We start from the raw sequence: 19,229 nt of genomic DNA, 5'->3' as shown, positions 1-19,229 counted from the left end.
GATAGATCAATATGTAATATATCGCTTCACAAACATGCAAGTTCAAATTCAACTTCTACACGTTGTAAAAAAATAACAAATTTAATTGTATATATACATATAGTAAATTGAGTTTTGTTTGTTATTTTTGTTACGATTTGTAAAAGTTAATTTTTAACTTGCATGTTTATGAATTGATAAATTATATATTGATCAATCTTATTCATATTTTTTTAATTTCTTTCATAACTATTTAGATAGCATGCAATAAACGGGTGGATGTTTACTCAAGCTGTTAAAAAAGTTTCCCAATTCTGATGATTTACTTGTCTGTCTGACTATTTCTTTCTGAGATTATAATCTTAACCAACCAAACAAGCAAACATATATATATATATACACACACAGAGGAGTAGGAGAAGTCATGCGTGCATCCGTACCAGAAATGACTCGGCGCAGTAGCTCACGAAGGGAAACAAACAGCCTCCTGATTTGCCAACCTCGCATACTTTCCTGATGCGCAGCGAGCCAGCGACTCGAGCTCCACGGCGAAGACACCGTCGTCTTCCTCCGTGCCCACGAAGATGACATCGGGGTCTTCGTCAACTACAGCCAAACACGCTCGCTCCTTGCCCTTGGGCTTCCCGATCGGCCACGGGAGCACCGGTTTGAGATCGATCACGCTGCGCCGCACCCACCCGGCGTTGGCGGCGGCGGCGGCGTCGTCCTCCTCCTCCCTCGCCCACAGGGAGAGCATGTGACGGTGCAGAATCCCCATCCACAGCTCGTTCTCCGGGGACGCCATGACGACGGTGTAGCCGAGACGGAGGCGTCGCTTGGCGTCCGGCGGCGGCTGGATCACCGACAGGACGTCGCTGTCTATAACTAGGAGACGGCCGTACCGGTACCGCAGGAGGACGCCGGACTTGCCGACGAAGTAGAGCGAGTCGCCGACGACGTGGGCGGCGGGCCGGTCGTCCTCGAGGTAGTACCCCTCCAGGCTCCAGCTCGGAGCCGAGGTGGATGCAGACGTGGTCCAACCTCCACTCGCCGCCTCGCCGGTGTCCAACGAGTAGAAGGAGGCGTGCGCGTACGGGCGGAAGGAGGAGGACGTGGCCGTCGGGACGAAGCGGTCCAGCTCGCAGTCGGTCGGGTTGTGGAGGACGCCGAGCACGGGGGCCCTTGGGCCGTGGAGCCCGCGGTAGCGGCCGGAGAAGCTCGGGTCGGCGAGGACGCGGCGCCAGGCCTTGCAGACGGCGGAGACCCGGACGAGGCGCGCGGGGTCGTACGTCCGGGGGGAGAGGCGGAGGAGGATCTCCGGGAGAAAATCGTCGTCTTCCAGGGGCGGCGCCATGCTGCGGTCGTCGCCGCCGACAACGACGCGTACGTGTGGACGTGAGAGTGGCGGATGGACGATCGAGGGGTGGAGATCGTTATTTGTAGCACACCTTTGCTTGTTATTTGTTAGGGAGCTGATTTTTCGATAGTAAGGGCATCACCTACAGATAGGGATCAAAACGGAGCGGATAGTTTCCGTCTGCTCCGGACAAAAACGGATACGGATACCTTTCGAATCGGATAATTCTCGGATATTTTGGATACGGATACGAATACGGATATTTTCTCCCGGATACGAATACGAATATGGTATCAGGGTTTCCGTCGAATACGGATAATAATTCAGATATCCGATGAACAGTGCTATTCGGATATCCGCAGGACCCATTTGACATACCCCATTTCTTTCTAACTCTATAACCTTCAATATACCTTTATAGATTTTAATAATAGTTTATCTCTTAACACTAGTCCATACTATTAATATTATTTAAATTTTAAAAAATATTTATAAATTATACCTCATTTTATATAAAATGAGCTAATTATATATGTTGAAATTTATTTCTATTAGAAGTTGAGTTGGTTTTCGTGTTCCGAGAAAAATTTGTTTCCGTATTCGTGTCCGATCATATTCGATTCTTATTCGTATTCGAGATAATCCGTATTTGTTTTCGTATTCGAGCTATCCGTATTCGTTTTCGTATCCGGTAAAAAATATGAAAACGAATATGGTATAAGCATTATCCGTCCGTATCCGCTCCATTTTCATCCCTACCTACAGATCTATAATTTCTCCCAAATTTTGTTTTTTTTTCATAAACTGAATTTATAAAGCGAGAAATACTCATCTCTCAAAAGAAAAAAAAACTGATTTCCAAATTATAAAAAATAGGCCATGCGTTAAACTACCAACAAAAATCCGTTTTTCTCCTCAAATATTGGATGTATCTTCTTTTACTCTCTCTCCTACCATATAGGACGAGTCTACAGGTCGGCCATCCGATCGGTTTGGAGGAAAATCTGACGCTGACGTTAGCATGACGTCAACGTCCGATTTACATGTAAAACTATTTTAAACTGATTTTTCTCTTAAATTATTTATCCAAATCATGATCCAATTGAACCATTAAATTCGTTGCTATTAAATCTTCAAAACAAGACGACACATGGATATATTCCGACGAAAAATTTTTTTAGCTTATTATTGAATTATTTTTAAATGTTGCACGATGTTCCACCAGGTATATTGTTTCACTAAGTAGATCGAAAATGTTTCACTCATTTAAATCGGGTGTTGTTTCACCTTATATAAAAATAATATTTTAGCAAATAGCGAAAGAATGTTTCAGTTCAGTACAACATTTGATCCATACAGACATTATAAGTACATTATATGAAACATTTTTCGGTGGAACAAAAAATGAAACGAATTCCCTTAATAGGGGGTTTCCAAAATATGTGGGTTTTTTATTGCAATGGAATATTTCAGTTCACTACAACATTAGATCTATACATAGTGAAACATTATAAGTACACTAGATGAAACATTTTTGGTGGAACAAAAAATAAACCAAATTCCCTTAATAAAGGGTTTCTAAAATATGTGGGTGATTTGTTGCAATGGCAGGTGGGAGCAGAGAATGCAGTGGGGTCCAGGGGCTGCATGCATGCGCGTGGGGGGAGGGGCGCGCGGGGGGATCGCCCGATCGGCTCCACCCCCGTCGGGCGCCCGAGCCCTGTCATTCTCCTACCATATACTCAGTTTTCTCTCTGCTCCATCCATGAATATAGGTATGTAGTGATCTCCAAATCAATTTTTCTTCAAAACTACTTATCAAATCGACAAATCGGATAAGACCGTTCAATTCGTTGTGATTAAATCTTCGTAACAAGATATCACATGAATATATTCTGATGAAAAAAAATATATGTTCAAGTCATTAAAATGCATTGTTTCATATGTTATAGCGACATGCCTCAAAATGTGTTTTCATCGTGTTCCACAAATATTTTGAATGTTTCACTATGTACTATTTAATGTTTCACTCGATAGTCAATTGAAACATTTGATCGCCCGATTTTTTTTTGGGTGAAATCGGATGACCGATATGTAGTTTCTTCCCAATTCCGCTTGCACTACTACCTGACGCTGATCTCCTCCCGTGCAAGTATGCAACAGCAATCAGTTCCACCTACAACCGCAGCAGCACCAGCAAGCAACATATACAACAACAATTCCAAATAGCACATAAACATCATATCTTTATCTCTATTATTATAAAAATTAAAAATGTTTCCAGCAAAATTTTGGTACATCATCCATGTCTGAATTGATTCTATGTTACCCGTATCCAATTCAACATGACTCTATAAAAACCGCTATACACCCCCTTCCTCCCCTTCCCAGCCCAACCCAACCCAACCCAATCCACCCGCCCACACCATCCCACCACCCCCGTCCTGCAAGCCTGCACTCTGCGTAGCCGCGCGCCCATCCCCTAACCAGCTCTTTTTTCTCTTTTTTTTTCTATTTCTCCCGATCATCCTGTCCTCTCCCTCTCCTTCATATCTCCTCTCTTTTCTCCTCCTTTTCTAATCCAAATTATGATCATCATAAATATTTTCCTTTTGAAATTATAATTAAGGTGTGTACGCGGCAAGTTTGTTACTTTACAATACTTTCCATATACATACTTTTACTAATTAAATAATCAAAATTTCAATCTTTGGTCGACTTGTGGAATAGTCACCTGATCGATTTGTGAGGCTATGTAAAGGTATATATAATGGATTCTTCATGTGATGACGCATGTACTGAAAGCAAATGAGTTCAATATTATATATGATTTCTGACTTTGTTTTGCCATTGTTTTGTTTGTTTTGTTTCAATTTGTTGTTTAAATTGGCAGAGTTTTTATCAATCTCCCGGTGCAGGATGTCGAAGGCTAAGGTTGCGGAGACCTACTCTCCTGATCGCCGGTGCACGCTAACGAATGGGATGGAGTAGACTATGAGCGACGACGCAGTACATAGGAGGAGGCAAATTCTAGATTGATTTTGCATGTGTTGCGTGGAGGCGGCGGCTTAACTTATATAGAGATATCAGGACGCTTGATCAGGACGCCTGCACGATCTCCACTCCGCGTAACCGAACCGGATAAGTCGTGCGTAACTTATCTGGACTCCACGCTGTTTCACGCACCAGATTATTCAGTGTGTTTCCAAAACAAACAAATCTGAATTTCCCGCAATAAAACAAAACTGCAAAAGGAGGTTGCATCTGCGCAAGGGTGAGGAACCATTCGGCGTGTACGTCATGCATGCGTGCCGCCATGCCATGCCATGCGAGGTGAGCGAGCACGCGCGTGTTCCCCTCTTCTCTCTCCCTCACATGCTTAAAGTGGCTAGGATAGCATCCTCCCTTATAAGGAGGTCTCCCTCTCCTAAGATAATCAAGGTGGTACTAAACTCCCCATGCATGCCATCCCATGAGATAGGCTTTTGTGATTTTTCAAAAAATTAATCTTCGAATGGGCTAAGGCCCATCTATTAATTCCAAAGCAATCTATTAAACTAACTAGGAAGAAAACCCGCGCAGATACGCAGGCATCTTATTTATTGTTATATGAAATAATGTTAAATAAAGTCATATCTCACCATTTGTATGCTGTGAGAAAGACTTTAATATACTTAACAATGTATGTCAAACTAAAAAATCATTTTGTTCCAGTTACATATGAATTTTTCTATTGTCACAAAAACTTGTCGTCACTATTTTAAAAGTTGAGTACCTATTAATAGATGAAATCGCATATATGTCTCACTCATTTCCAAATCCATATATAAATATTCTAAAAATACCACTTCTACGGATTAATAGGATACACCATTAAAATTAAACATGAATGGTCCTTTAGTGGGTGAAGCCAGTCATAATCGTCCAGACTTTCTTACTCTACTGCCTTGAAAGATGGGTCTCTCATCGAGATAGCCGTGATCCCTTGAAATCAACTTAGAGCACAATTTTAATGTCTAATTTACTATCACACCCTTATATAGTATTGTATTGGTACACTGGGACCGTCTTAACTCAGCCCATATATACGCCCTTATACTTACGGTAGCGTAGCAAACTCTGTTGTTTATGCTTGGTGCCCCTCAAGGAAGGACAAAGGAAAGATAAAGGTGAGCAAGATAGTTGTTCTTTATGTTTTGAGTATATTTGTGGTATATAGTAGACACGACATGTTTAAGATTTTAATCATTACTACTCAAATTTTTATAGTATAGCTAGAATACTCTCATTCAAAAAGAAGCGAGGTCCATCACCCGATGATACTTGAAAAAAATAGCCAAAAGAGAGACATACCACCACGATAATCTCCAAAACACTGTATTATTGTTTATATTTTGACAAATACCTATAGTTTACCACCTGGTTTGTTTTGAACACTTACTGTTGGCAACAACATGATACACCTTTGCTAATTTAAAGAATCTATGTATTCTTCCAAACTTACTTATAATAACTAATTCATGGCAGTATACTTATAGTCACATCGTTGGGGTGTATGATATACATCCATCAAGTATGCATGGCATGTTAAAATTCCTAGATATTAATATATCATGAGCCCTTTATTGATGTGTTATTTGATTGTTCATTTATTGTTGAAACTATCTTGCAAAGAAAAATATGGCATACATACATCACCATAAATCTCACGATGAATCAAGGGGTTGTATTATAGCAAAATCATTGACATGAAATACTTTTGATATATTTTTACATGTATGTACCATGTATGGTGCTCACTTCTCAGATACCAATCTAATAGTTTTGGAAAACTAAAATAAACTGCGAGAACTTAATCGAAACAAATTAAAATTAAATCGGATCTACTTGAAAAAAGCATAACTAAATTGTTTTATTTTTTTCTCAATTACATAGTACATTTATCAAGTGATATTTGACATCCTAAAATATGATATGAAATTAGTTAAAATTATCATAACATTAATTATTATATATTTGCCCAAGATGTGGTGATGTATTTGGAACCGCAATATAAATTTTATAAGACACAAATATTTTATTTAATTAAAGGAATACAACGGGATCACAAATTGGTTATATAATTTAAAAATAATTTAAAAGATGAATGTTTAGAGATAATTAATTTGATATTTTTATTTATATTATAGATCTAGTTTATATTTGCGCATATTTGTGGAGTAATATATTTTTATATGGTAAAAATTTATATTTTAGTGACCATTGATTTTGTTCCGACCGTAATATGCATTATCAATTTTAATTTATTATGAATCTCAAATTGTTGGTTTAATTATGTATAGTGCAACAGTTAGATTAGATAGAGATATGATACGTGTAGCTTAAAATAACTATGGTTGTTTCAATATTATTGTTTGTTTCTCTTTATCATAGCTACTCCAAAAATATAGAGAGAAGTGAGGGGACAGAAAGTGTTGTGCATATCTGATGGTGAGGGTGAGGTGGAGTGGACTTTGTTTTTCTAATTTTTCTAAATCATTTAGGTCAAAAACCGATTATCATGTATTTTGTTTTTTAGAAAATCTTTTTTAATTTTAAAGTCATCATAACGACTTAAAAGGCAATCTTAGATAAAGTGATTTAAGCTGGACGATTTAACTGGAGACTGCCTGGTTCGAATTAGCTACGTAATGTCGCGGTAAAGCCATGTAAATTGATTTAATTAGTTGTATATGTTATATTTCCGTTAATCTCCTTCCACAAATTATGTATAACTAATTTAATTAGCTATATATAATCTTCTTGTTAATCTCCTAGCTTCCATATATATTGTCGTGTATATAATAAATATAGCTATGAGTTAGTAGTGAGTTAGTAGTGACACAGTATGACAGCTAATTAATCTCAGCTTCTAACAACCATAGTTATTAATCCTTCTGGCAAACCATACATACGTACGGGAGAAATGTATTATATATATGGCAGGTAAAGATCTAATCTAACGGTATAAAATAATGGGTCCACTAATTTAGGTGAAAATCGATGGTGAGATTAGATTGTGCCATGTGGCAGCCTAAGAGTATTTGTAGAAGTGTCATATGGCGACTTAAGAGCGTTTATAGAAAGTTTAATGGACTCTTACTATATACTAGATAGATAGTATTTGTAGGAGTGCCATGTAGCGACCTAAGAGCGTTTGTAGAAAATTTAATCGACTTTTACTGTATGTATACTAGATAGATAATTGTTTTCCTCCTCACACGCGGACCGCGAGCCGTGCTCTTCCCGCCCCTACAGCAATGACCGATCTCCCTCATGCAAGTATGCAACAACAATCAGTTTTGCCTACAACCGAAGGAGAAAGCAACAGATACAGCAACACATGAACAGCATATCGGTACCAAGAAGCAAGCAAGCAATTCTTAGCTCCAGCAGCTTTCAGATAGCAACAGTAGCAGGAGGAAAAGCACCAGCAATAAAATCAACTTGAGCTTTAGTTCGGTTTCAATTCAGTAGTCACGTACTAGGTAGCACCATATGACAGCAAGAGTTCAGCAAGATCGACGGACTTCAGCTTCAGTTCAGCGGGCAGAAGCAAGCAGTTCTAGCAGGAAGCAGAAACAAGCAGCAGCAACACCAGCAATTCTAGCAGGCAACAATAACAGTTAAGCTTTTCTGAAATTTAGGCTGATTGCAATTTCGGTTCAAAAATTTCGGAAATTTCTAAAGGCGGCACCAATGCTGTGGTCGCCGCCGCCGACGAGGACGCGAGGGAAGGCGGAACGGAACTAGGTCTTGCGATGGATTGCCTATCGAGGGGTGGACGGGGAGGGCATAGCCCAGGGATGACAATTTGCTTGCTACTTATATTTGTCAGGTAACTGAAATTTGGAATTCGTCAGTATAAGGGTTTAATTTCCCGGAACGTGATTGCAGAAATTTCGGGTTTATTGCATCCTCTATAGCCTATAGGAGACTATTTCGTCCGTAACTTTTGAATTCTTTCAAACTTTCACGAATTTTGCATTAACCAAATTGTCTTCAAATTTCAAATCATTTTAGAGTATTTCGGTCGTACAGGTGACCCCAATAGAGATTACACAACCGATATATTAATCCCTTCACGGGAAGAAATTTTTTCGGCACTGCATCGATCTTCTTAGATTTCGCTTCCTTGTGCATCCCGTTGTCATCCCTGGGCTATGCCCTTCCCGTCCTCCCAGGACTACATTGGTCTCTAGACAGTAACAATATAATGGAGTATGAACCAAAAATGTAGACAAGTATGGACTATTGAACACAGTACAGGGAAGGTTCAGAGTTGATTGCAGATTCCATCCCCATGAATTACTCTATTCAACTACATTTAAGTTTGTAGTTCTGCATGTGAAAGCAAATATATGCACCAAAGTGCCCAGTTGTAGACATCAGCAAAAGAAATTCTGAATATATACGTTACAAAAATTGCATCTGTTTCAAATCCCCTGAATTCAAAATATAACTATTTTGCATTACACAGGCTGCATCTCCTTCCCTGATCACTTAAAAAAGTCAAGGTCACATAACAGAAATTGCCTCGCAATTACTGTGCTCTAGTTGCATGATATGGTGTACTGAAATGCTATAAATAGTCTGATGATAATGCTATAGTATTTCTTATAGAACACTTACATATTGGTTATTTTTTCGAAGTAAGAACACTCACAAGTTACAGGAAACCGGGAACATTATCAGGGAACCAAATCAATAGTTTCTGAACCTTGAAACATATAGTCTATCAATAGTCCAGTAAACACTATTTTTTTTCAGTAAAAGGATGCACAGCTCAAATTTGAATGATGAACAAGTCATCAACTAGGTCAACAGATTATCACATTTGGACTGAGGGCATAATTAACATGGTAAATTCAAATAAAGTTTTTAAGTGACACAAAAAAATGTAGTGCTCACTTTATAATCGACAAACAACTAAAGTAGATAGAGATCTGCACAGAAAAATTGTACTGAAATGTAGCCTACTGTCCAAAACTTAACCTGCTAATCGTGAAAACACAACCAAAAGTGACATCAACAGCATAAACTAGGTCAATAGATTATCACACTTGGACAGATGCTTTTCAGTTATAGTAATCTGGATCATGATGGTTTCCGAAGTTGAAGACTTCAATAGGGTATGTTTTCATGCAGATTTTGATTTCTCAGTACTTACACTTTTGCTCTTTCCACCTTATGCCATAAAATGACTATGCTAAGTTTGGCTCTTTTTGCAGCTTAAGAAAGCTATCTAGGATATGCATCCAACAATTCTGTTATTGCTAGCTTCATTTGCAGATTAAGATAATGACCACGGATATACATCTGATTGTAGAGGCACCGGCAAATTCAGGTCTTCCAGAAATTCAGGCTGCTACGTTTTTTGCAAGTTGTAAAGCTAAGCTACATATACAGCCATATCATAATATCATTGAGATCAAGGTTATCTGACTATCAAAAATGTGCTGCTTTCCAACATCACATGTGCTATAAACTCCAACCTTGTGTGAAATTATAACAAACATGCTGCTACCATTTTCATGACAAGTTCAACAGCAACTTTCCAAACAAGAAACAGAAGTTCTGTTTGGCGACAACCTCATATCTAACACTTCATGCATACAGATGTGGAACAGGGCATCAACTCCTTTACCTAGCAAAGTGTGCTGCTCTGAACTTCCATCCACTGTTTCAGTCGTAGCAACACTAGCAGGTGCAGGTTCAGCAGTTGGGGTTTGATCTGAAATGGCATTCTCAGCCATGGAAGGTGCATCCACATGTTGAGGCATCTGAAAACACGAATAGATTTTGTTACACAAGCCAATATAATTGTTTTCTCATAGATTAGGCAGTAAATCCATCTTGCACTAATTATCTACACTCACGGCCTTTGTGAATATCTGAGAGCTATTGGAACTGAGATTATCGACTACCATAACGACTTAATATTTGTAGGAAAGCAAAATTATTTTACTGTAAAACTCACCAAATCAAATTCCTTCAGAAATTCTTTGATTGCTGATAAATGAACAGCAAAGTTGATTTCATGAAATTTGAATAAGACTATACCAACAATATGCCCGGAAGACAGGAACACTGGACTGCCACAGTGACTCACATGGAAGTTTTTTATCTGAATTAGTGGTATGTCTTGATGCATTTGGTATATGGTCTTTGGCCTAAATGACGAGTCAATCAACCACATTAAATGTTTCACTTTTCTAGGAGTGAGAACTATAGCTTCCATGCGATCAAATTTAAGTCCTTCTTTTTGCAAACCTTCATACAGCAAACGGTCCAAATCATTTAAACTAGGCAGCTCCGAAATATCCTTACATGGATACTCAACTGAACCTCTCACAAAACTGTAGTCACATGGTATTTTGAATAAATTAGGATGTCCAAATCCATATACATGCTGGTTAACACTCAAGAGTCCAGATTCTGCTAAATTAGTGTAATCAGTCTTTTTACGGCTCTCATGTTCCAACTGACATAAACACATCCCATAAGCCATAGATGTTTTCACTACCCTTAGTGGAGTCCAGCCTGCTTTCCATGAAGTGCATGCACCAACATACTTCACACCAGGTTTCACAACATGCGCTGATGTCAAGATGTGCCCCACTGGACTCATGCACACACCAGCAACATATGCATAGTCCTTGGTTGCCAAATCATCTTCCTTGGCTGCGCTGTCAACCCTAATCATCCAAACAACACTAGATATTTGCTTTGAAAATTGTTGTCTTTGTTCTTGATTAAGGTATGCATCCATCTGTACCCCCTCAAATATTTTGCATGCCATCTATAAACAATAGGAATTATAATGTGGAGAATGAAGTAATTACAGAAATGCTAGTATACTACAATAGGGAAGAACGAGTTGTGCCTATCATATAATTCAGTAAATGTAAAACAAAGTGCAATCACATACTATTGTTTAGACATGATATCTTTTAAACAACATGCTAATGTTTAAACTGGCATTGGTTAATGTAAAAGAAAGGTTGTAGTTTGCATGCCACATAGTATCAAAATTCAAGTTAGGAAAACTAATGCTGTGTAATATGAGCTAATGACACAAAGCTTTTGGTAGTTGATATGGCACCTTACATAGCATATACTCCCTCCGCTCCACATTATAAGATGTTTTGGCCTTTCCATCCCTTATCTAGATTCACTAACATCCATATGAATTTGGATACATATATGAAGCGTGAATCTATTCAAAGCCCAAAACATCTTATAATAAAAGAGGGAGTAAAAAAGTAGAAATATAGAACACAAGAAGGCTAAAAACTATTTTGAAAATTAAAGCCATCAACAAACTATTTATTACAAAATGAAACAGGGGAACATATAGTTCATATTTATCCTGATAAAGTTTTTTTTTTACAGTGCTCCCTGAAACAGAAAAAAAGGTAAGGCCTTTTGGGTTCTAGTCTTGCACAATGCTTCATCACCAACAGGAGCAAATGACAAGCCGATCTATCTATTTTTCTTTCCCGTACCACACCGGACAATGCATTTGTATAAGGTAGTAAATAGTACGAAATTCAATGGATAAAAGAATCAAATAGCTCGACTTGGATAAGCCGGCCGATAAACTATTGAACACATATGGACCGATGTAGCAGAGAAAGAGAAAAAAAAATCGAACCTTGGAAGTTGGAACTCCAACCGGAGCACGGCGGTCAAGACACGAAGGATGATCGAGCACAGCTGGGAAAGGCAAAGGCAAGAATCTGAGCTGCTAGGGCAATGCCAATAATGGCGCCGTTGGGAAGAGCTGGCTGCAGGGCTGCACTGCAGCAGCCAGCCTGCTAGCAACAGCGCTGTTTCCTGCAGCAGTGCGTATTGCACATTCAGAAAATGGTGGCAACCGAAATGGCGTCAAAATTCACACAAGGAATTGAATCAGATACATACAACAGATCAGGAGGTCGTTGTCGCGGTTGGGGGTTCTCGCCTCCGATCCGTACGAGCCACTGTGGTGAGCTTACAGGTGCCAATAGCTTCGTGGCTCCATGTCGTCTCCTCCGATTGAATGCCAGCGCTTCTGGATCCACCTGCCTGCAGAAGATTCACATCGGCGCCGTTGAGACGGGCGAATGGCGCCATTACATCGACAAAACCGCACAACAATTGAAAAGATCAATCAATCAGTAAGTGAAAAAAAAAAAGGGAAACGATTCTTACCTCCTTTGCCGCTGGATGTGTCGCCTCGGTCGAATGGGGGTGAACTCCTCCAGTCGGCTGCCGAGCTACGTGTGTGTTGCACGATGGGATGGGAATGTGTCGCTTCCCCCCCCCCCCCCCCTCCACCCCCAACCCCGACACCCGAATCGGGTTGAACCCGACATTTCAATCAGATCAGGGTAGTGGAAGACTGGGAAGGGTGGCGGCGTGAGAGACAGCGAAGGGGATCTCCAGGTCGCGGCGAGATGGGTGGCGACGGGAGAGGCGGCGGGGCGGAGGATATCGTATCGGGAAATCGGGAGGGCGCGGGTTTACATTACCGTCGCGGTTACCCCTCTTCTTACGGGGGTACGGTAATATAAATGTCATAGTAACCTCTTTAAATTTAAATAAATTTAAAAAAAATAAATTTTTGATAAATTTTGCACGATTTCGTACGGTTTTTTACGGTTACGGTAACCGTGTTTACTGTCGGGGAGCGGTAACACCAGTCCTAGTGGTTTGGGAAACACCGGGCAGGACAGGAGGAGATTGTGATGGGGCCTCGGGTCCGTGTCCGTCCGCTGCTTGGCTGCAGCACACAAGTCATACTTAACTCAAGAGTGGTAGTCTCCCTGTGAGTACGAGAAGAAAAAAGAAGAGAAAAAAAGGAAAATGGGCTACAGATTTTTAAGCCAGCTGCAGCATGGACTTCAATATATTATGTGTGTATGAGAGGTGGGACCATATATTAATGGTGTAGTATATGCTTATAGATAATTATTGTATAAATAAGCTATTAGATTCGCTATAGATAAATTGAAGCTAGTAGTTAGCTATATTATTAAACTTGCTCTAAGGCCGTTCATTGCATCACGCTGACGAGTTGCTTCATGCCGCTAGGTACGCTACGTGATGCTGTGGAGGAAATAGGGTGTGGGCCCTCGTACCTTTGTAGAGGTTCTTATCCCTCGAGTAAGTCACTAGTTCCTCGCATGCAAAAAAAAAACTAGAAAAAAGAAGTAACACAGCAAATCGAAGCCATCGGTCTTGGAAAGCAGCTCACCGCCGGTCATGTCTAGAAATTCACAAACCATAATTTCTAAGCTGAATATATATTAAAACCCCTGTCCAGGACCAGCCAGGGTACACAAACGATAATTGTTGACGTACAGATCCACGTCTTACAAAAATATAAAAGATTAAAAATACAGCAGAAAGATAAAAGTGAGCTAAGCCTGAAGACTTGACTCCTGCAGCGAGGCGACTCCATTCCACAGGCATCCTTGACGGTAACGACGAAACCAACTTCTCCGAGACAACTCCAACCGGAAAGAACTTGAGCTCTGGTGTGGGGAAGAGAGAGCAAGACTGAGTACTACCCATTGTACTCAGCAAGTCATACCGGAATGGAGGGTATGATGCAGGATATATCCAAAGGAGGCTAAAGGTTCATTTGCATAAAGCAGACATTTAGAAGCATGAGTTGAAAGCAGTAAAACAGTTGCAGTAATTAACCATTATTAAACCAATCACCGCTCAATGCTACACCACGTTGAGACAGGCCCAAACCACCACTTGAACTAACCGGATCCATTAGCTAACTAGGGGTGAGACTAATTACGGTGAATCTAGTCGACCGCCCATAACTGCGAGTACGGCTATTCGAATAGTTTTACTCTGATTAGAGGTGTACAACTGTACCCACAAGACACAGCCCCATGACATGTTTTCGTGCGCCGACATGCCACCACGACATACCGGAAAGAGATCGTGATAGGACCCTTCGCATAACCCCCTCTAATCAATGGCACCACACCTCAGGTTTCACCCCTGTCCCCAGCAGGCAACAGGTGGCCCCCTCTCGTGCCACGGTGAATCCAAAAGCTAATCAACCGAACACCCCGCCCGACCCAACTCCATCACGCTCACCATAGCCTGGGTACGTCAGCTAGAGGATAGCTACACTACAAGCCCAGCCGTTGCCCACATAGGCTTGTGGTAAGTACGATAAGTTCTTCCAGGGCATCCCACGAACCGGTCCTTAATTGCCATGGGCACGACTAGCAAAACCATGCACCCACAGCCTACCATATAGTGTATTTAATTAACTAACACTATTGCGGTGGCTCTAATCCAAAGTTATGCTAATAACCAAAGCCTATGCACTAATGTGATTCCCCATTTGTGTACTAGTTGAACTAAGCATGGCTAAGCATTCGCTAAACCAACATCTAGTCATTTTAATGCCCAAGTTATCAATGGCGTACGAGAAACAACATATAGCTGACTAATAGGACCCATCCCACATGATATTGTAAAATAATGCAATGTTTAATAGAAATGTGGGACATTTGCAAATTGGGTACAATATGATCAATTGCAATGCATGACTTGCCTTGCTCTCGCACTAATGGGACCTCAGCAACGTCTTCGAGGAATCGCGGATCGACGAAACGATTGAAATCTACGCGACAAACAAAGCACAAAAGCAAAACATGCTATAAGATTACCGAAACAGGAAACAAAACATTTTTAGTGGATTCTAGGGATTTTTATGAATTTACTGAGACTTGAATGGACTTAATCGGAGCTCGGATGAATTACTTATGAATATTAGAAAATTCACTGTGTTTTTACTCTAAAAAGAAAAGCCTTAATATATTTATTGCGCAATAAAGGTCCCTGCTGACATCATCCAGGGGGGTGGGGCCGACATGCGGGCCCCACGGGTCAGTGACTCAAGGGGGAAGGGAGGTGGCGCCTGGCAGATGGACCCCACCGGGCGGCGGCTCAAAGGGGAGGGCTGGCTGCTGGGCTTGGCTCGGCTCCAAGCCGGCTTGCCGGCCATGGCGGGGCGGCGCGCTCAGAGCAAGCGGCGGCAACCGGCGGCGCGCGACAGCACCGCGACACGTCGGTGGTGCGCACGCGGCGAGCGGCGGAGCGGCAAAGAAAGAGGAGAGGAAGGGGAGGGCCTCACCGACGACGAACGAGGACGGCGAGCATCGGAGGGAGGTCGGCGAACAGAGGATGGCGTCGGGAGAGACCTAGGGAGCACGATGAGAGGGGTTAGAGGGAGAAGAGAGGTCCGCGGTGAACAGAAACCATGGCCGAAGGCGGCGGCATTGGTGGAAGCTCACCAGAGTGCGAGGAGAAGCGGGCTCCGGTGGCGAAATTGGGTACGAGAGTGGTGGACGAGGTGGACCTCGGCCGCGTGTACCCGACGGCGGCGACGGCGCGGCTCGGTGCTGCTGCTAGCAACGGCGAGCGGCGGCATGAGTGGCTAAAAGGCGGTGGCGGTGGGTGTAGCGGCGCAGGAGCAAAGGAGGGCACGGTTGAGCTTGGTGGAAAAAGGAAAATGAGAGAGGGAGTTGCGGGGGTGCTTAAATAGGAGCGGGAAAGGTGAGTAGTGGCCGGGAGAGGGCTCGATTTCGCTGGAGTTAGTGGGGGAAGGTGGAGGAGGACAGAGAGGCAGGAGGCACGGGCACGGGCGGGAGAGGAGGACGTGGGTGCGAGGGTGCGCGGGGAAGGCGGAGGGGTGGGGGACGTGGCCCGAGGCGACGGGAAGGGCGGGGCGGCGCCTCCTCCGCCGGCTGGAAGAAGGGGAAGGGACTGACAGGTGGGACCCACCTGTCAGCGCCCTAGGAGGGAGAGGGATGGGGGATGGACCCTGGGAGGGGGCGGGAGAGATGGGCCAGCAGCCGATGATGAAGGGAGAGGGAGGAAAAAGAAAGAAAAAGAAGGGAAATGGAATAAAGGGGATTTTTCCAGGGATTTATATTGCACTTTGTAGCTTTTAATTGGTTAAAATTATTTATAAGGCTCTGAAAATTCTAATAAAAATCATGTTAATGAATTAGCGCATGGGGAACTAAAAAAATTCCACCACGCCGATTCCAATTATTAATTGCATTTATTAATTATGGATTAGCTCTAGGTTAATTTAAACAATTTCTTCGGGCGATTTATTTAACAAATTTAAAGCAAGAAAGGGGAAAACTTCACGGCGTGACAAACCTACCCCTTAAACGGAATCTCAACCCCGAGATTCAGAAGAGCTGGCGAAGAGGTGCGGATGGGTGGCCTTCAATTCGTCTTCTCTTTCCCAAGTGGCCTCTTCCTCTGAGTGGTGGCTCCACTGAACTTTGCAAAATCCGATCACCTTGTTTCTGGTCCTTCTCTCACTGGTTTCAAGGATGCGGACTGGCTTCTCGACATATGTCAGATCTTCCTAGATGTCGATGTGCTTTGAGCATGTTCCTCGGGTACCCAGCCCGTGGTGGGGAGAGATCTTGTTTGCCCCTGGATAGCACATGTCACGCCCAGAAATTCACGAACCAGAATTTCTAAGCTGAATGTGCATTAAACCCCTGTCCAGGACCAGCCAGGGTACACAAACGACAATTGTTGACATACAGATCCACGTCTTACAAAAAAAATAAAAGATTACAAATGCAGCGGAAAAAATAAAAGCGAGCTAAGCCTGAAAACTTGACTCCTGCAACGGGTGACTCCATTCCACAAGCATCCTTGACGGCAGCGACGAAACCAACTTCTTCAAGACAGCTTCAACTGAGAAGAACTTCAGGGTGTGACAGCACACCTTCTTGGTGTGGATGTCGTCGGTAGTAGCCAGCGGCGGAAGTTGGCTGGCAACAAACTTTGGTTGTGTGGGGCCCGATTCGTCGTGAAGTTGGCAGCCGAGAGGAAGTTGGTCAGCGGAGTGGTTGCTTCCTGGAGGGTGGCGGTCGGCCATAGGTAGAGTGTTGTGTTTATGTCAGACACCGTCTTCGGTCGCTTGTGGCTCGGACGGCACCTTTGGTGGTCAGTGGTGTGGACGTGAGGGCACATGTCGTTGGTGGAGCAGCCAGATCTGGACCTACGCCAGTATCTAGCCGCTCTACCCCTTGAGCAGTGTCGGAGGAGATGACTTGGAGGCGTCAGGAGATGACTTGGAGGCGTCAGCAAAGTAGTCAGGTTGGGTGCCAGTTTCCTCTTTCGCCAGCTAGGACTCCATTTCCCTCCTTTAGCTCCTTCCTTTCTTCATGTCGAGCTCTCTCTCATAGGGACGGGGCTTGTTGGCCGGCAGGGAGTTATTGACCAGAGGACCGGTGACCGGCGACTTCTTGGTATCATGTGTGGGAGACTTGGTCTTCGTGGTACACTACTAGAAAAAGTATTTTTCCTGACGTGGGGGTCTTTTTTCATAGGCGGATATGACCCTTGGAGCAAAATGACCGCCTACAAAAATATAAATCGGGGTGAAGTTCGTTGTCCGCCTGCGAAAATCTATTTTTGCAGACGGACCACTTAAGCGGCGCCTGCAAAAATGATTTTCGCAGACGGACCACTTAAGCGACGTTTGCGAAAATCTATTTTCACAGACGTCGCTTAAGTGGTCGGCCTGCAAAAATCATACCTACCAAAAAAAAATCTTAACTCTACCCTTATCTTCTCCTCCCACCCCTCCCAACCACTCATTTCCTCTCAACTCTATCTCTTTCCCTCAACACACCCAGTCTCCCCACCGGGCCCGTCCCCTCCCCTCCCTCCCTCCCCACCGGAGGGGGAGCGGACGCGGCTCCTGGTTCCCGGCGCGGCGGACGTGGCGGGGACGGCGACTGCATGCGGCGGCGCGTATGGCGGCGGGGTGGCGCGGCGTCCAGCGGTGGCTCCCCTCCCTCCCTCCCTCCCAGATCTAGCCGGAGGAGGGAGGGGGGAGGCCGGCGGGGGCGGGGGCGGTGGCGCGGCGGCGACTCCCTTCCCCCCTCCCTCCCAGATCTGGCCGGAGGAGGGAGGAGGGAGGCTGGTGGGGGAGGCCGGCGGGGGCGGCGGCGACGACGACGGCGTGGGGCGGCGGCGGCTCCCCTCCCCTCCTCCCTCCCCGATTTGGCCGGAGGAGGGAGGGGGGAGACGGGCGGGGGCGACGGCGGCAATGACGACGCGCGGGGCCGCGGCGGCGGCTCCCCTCCCCTCCTCCCTCCCCGATTTGGCCGGAGGAGGGAGGGGGGAGACGGGCGGGGGCGACGGCGGCAATGACGACGCGCGGGGCCGCGGCGGCGGCTCCCCTCCCCCCTCCCTCCCAGATCTGGCAGGAGAAGGGAGGGGGGAGGCCGGCAGGGGCGACGGTGGCGGCGACGACGACGCCCGGCGCGGCTCCCCTCCCAGATCCGGCCGGGGGAGGTCGGCGGCGGCGGTGGCGGCAAGGCGCGCCCGCTATTTTTTTTTCCGTTCACTGGATTTTCGTAGGCGGGCCGTTGCCCCGATTGCGAAAATTGATGATTTTCACAGTCGTTGGGCTGCAGGCGGTCCTCCCCCCCCCTCTCCCCCGCCTGGAAAAATTACTTTTTGGCCACCTGCAAAAATACTTTTTCTAGTAGTGGCATGGGTGTGCATTTGTGAAGGAAGCGGAGTTGAAGGTGTTGTGTTGAGGATAAGCTTGGCAACAATAACGCTCCTTTCCAATTCTGTTGGTTATGTTTCGTTTGTTCTAAGAATCGTATGCCGGAAGGTGTGGTTGCAATCATGGCGTACCCGTGCAACAGCGGAGTAAGGTGAAGTAGGATGTTGCGTTGGTTGTGACAAGCTTGACAATGATAGGCCTTGTGGTGTCGGTTTCCTCCCCGGAGATGTTGTCGTTTTGCTTCTCACTTTGCTTGAGGTACATGTATATATACAA

The 19,229-nt window shown here is 44.1% G+C and overlaps 2 protein-coding genes across 2 annotated transcripts; both read right to left on the bottom strand.

The window, feature by feature from the left end:
- Positions 1 to 401: 401 nt before the first annotated feature.
- Positions 402 to 1,372, bottom strand: LOC107278460 (uncharacterized). Its single transcript, XM_015774769.3, is given in 2 exon segments — positions 402 to 512; positions 515 to 1,372. Coding segments are annotated over 2 exon segments (930 nt in total). The 5' UTR covers positions 1,334 to 1,372.
- Positions 1,373 to 9,779: 8,407 nt separating this feature from the next.
- LOC4333429 (uncharacterized) lies at positions 9,780 to 12,856 on the bottom strand. Its single transcript, XM_015773931.3, has 5 exons — positions 12,572 to 12,856; positions 12,302 to 12,445; positions 12,033 to 12,214; positions 10,356 to 11,177; positions 9,780 to 10,158 (listed from the first exon to the last, which is right to left on the bottom strand). Exons 4-5 carry the CDS (start codon positions 11,175 to 11,177, stop codon positions 9,919 to 9,921), a joined length of 1,062 nt encoding a protein of 353 aa, XP_015629417.1. The 5' UTR covers positions 12,033 to 12,214; positions 12,302 to 12,445; positions 12,572 to 12,856; the 3' UTR covers positions 9,780 to 9,918.
- Between the last annotated feature and the right edge of the window lie 6,373 nt (positions 12,857 to 19,229).

Source organism: Oryza sativa, chromosome 3 (genome assembly GCF_034140825.1).
Source record: "Oryza sativa Japonica Group chromosome 3, ASM3414082v1".
NCBI lineage: Eukaryota > Viridiplantae > Streptophyta > Magnoliopsida > Poales > Poaceae > Oryza > Oryza sativa.
The sequence above is the reverse complement of the archived record's forward strand: the minus strand, read 5'-3'. Positions and strand labels throughout refer to the sequence as shown.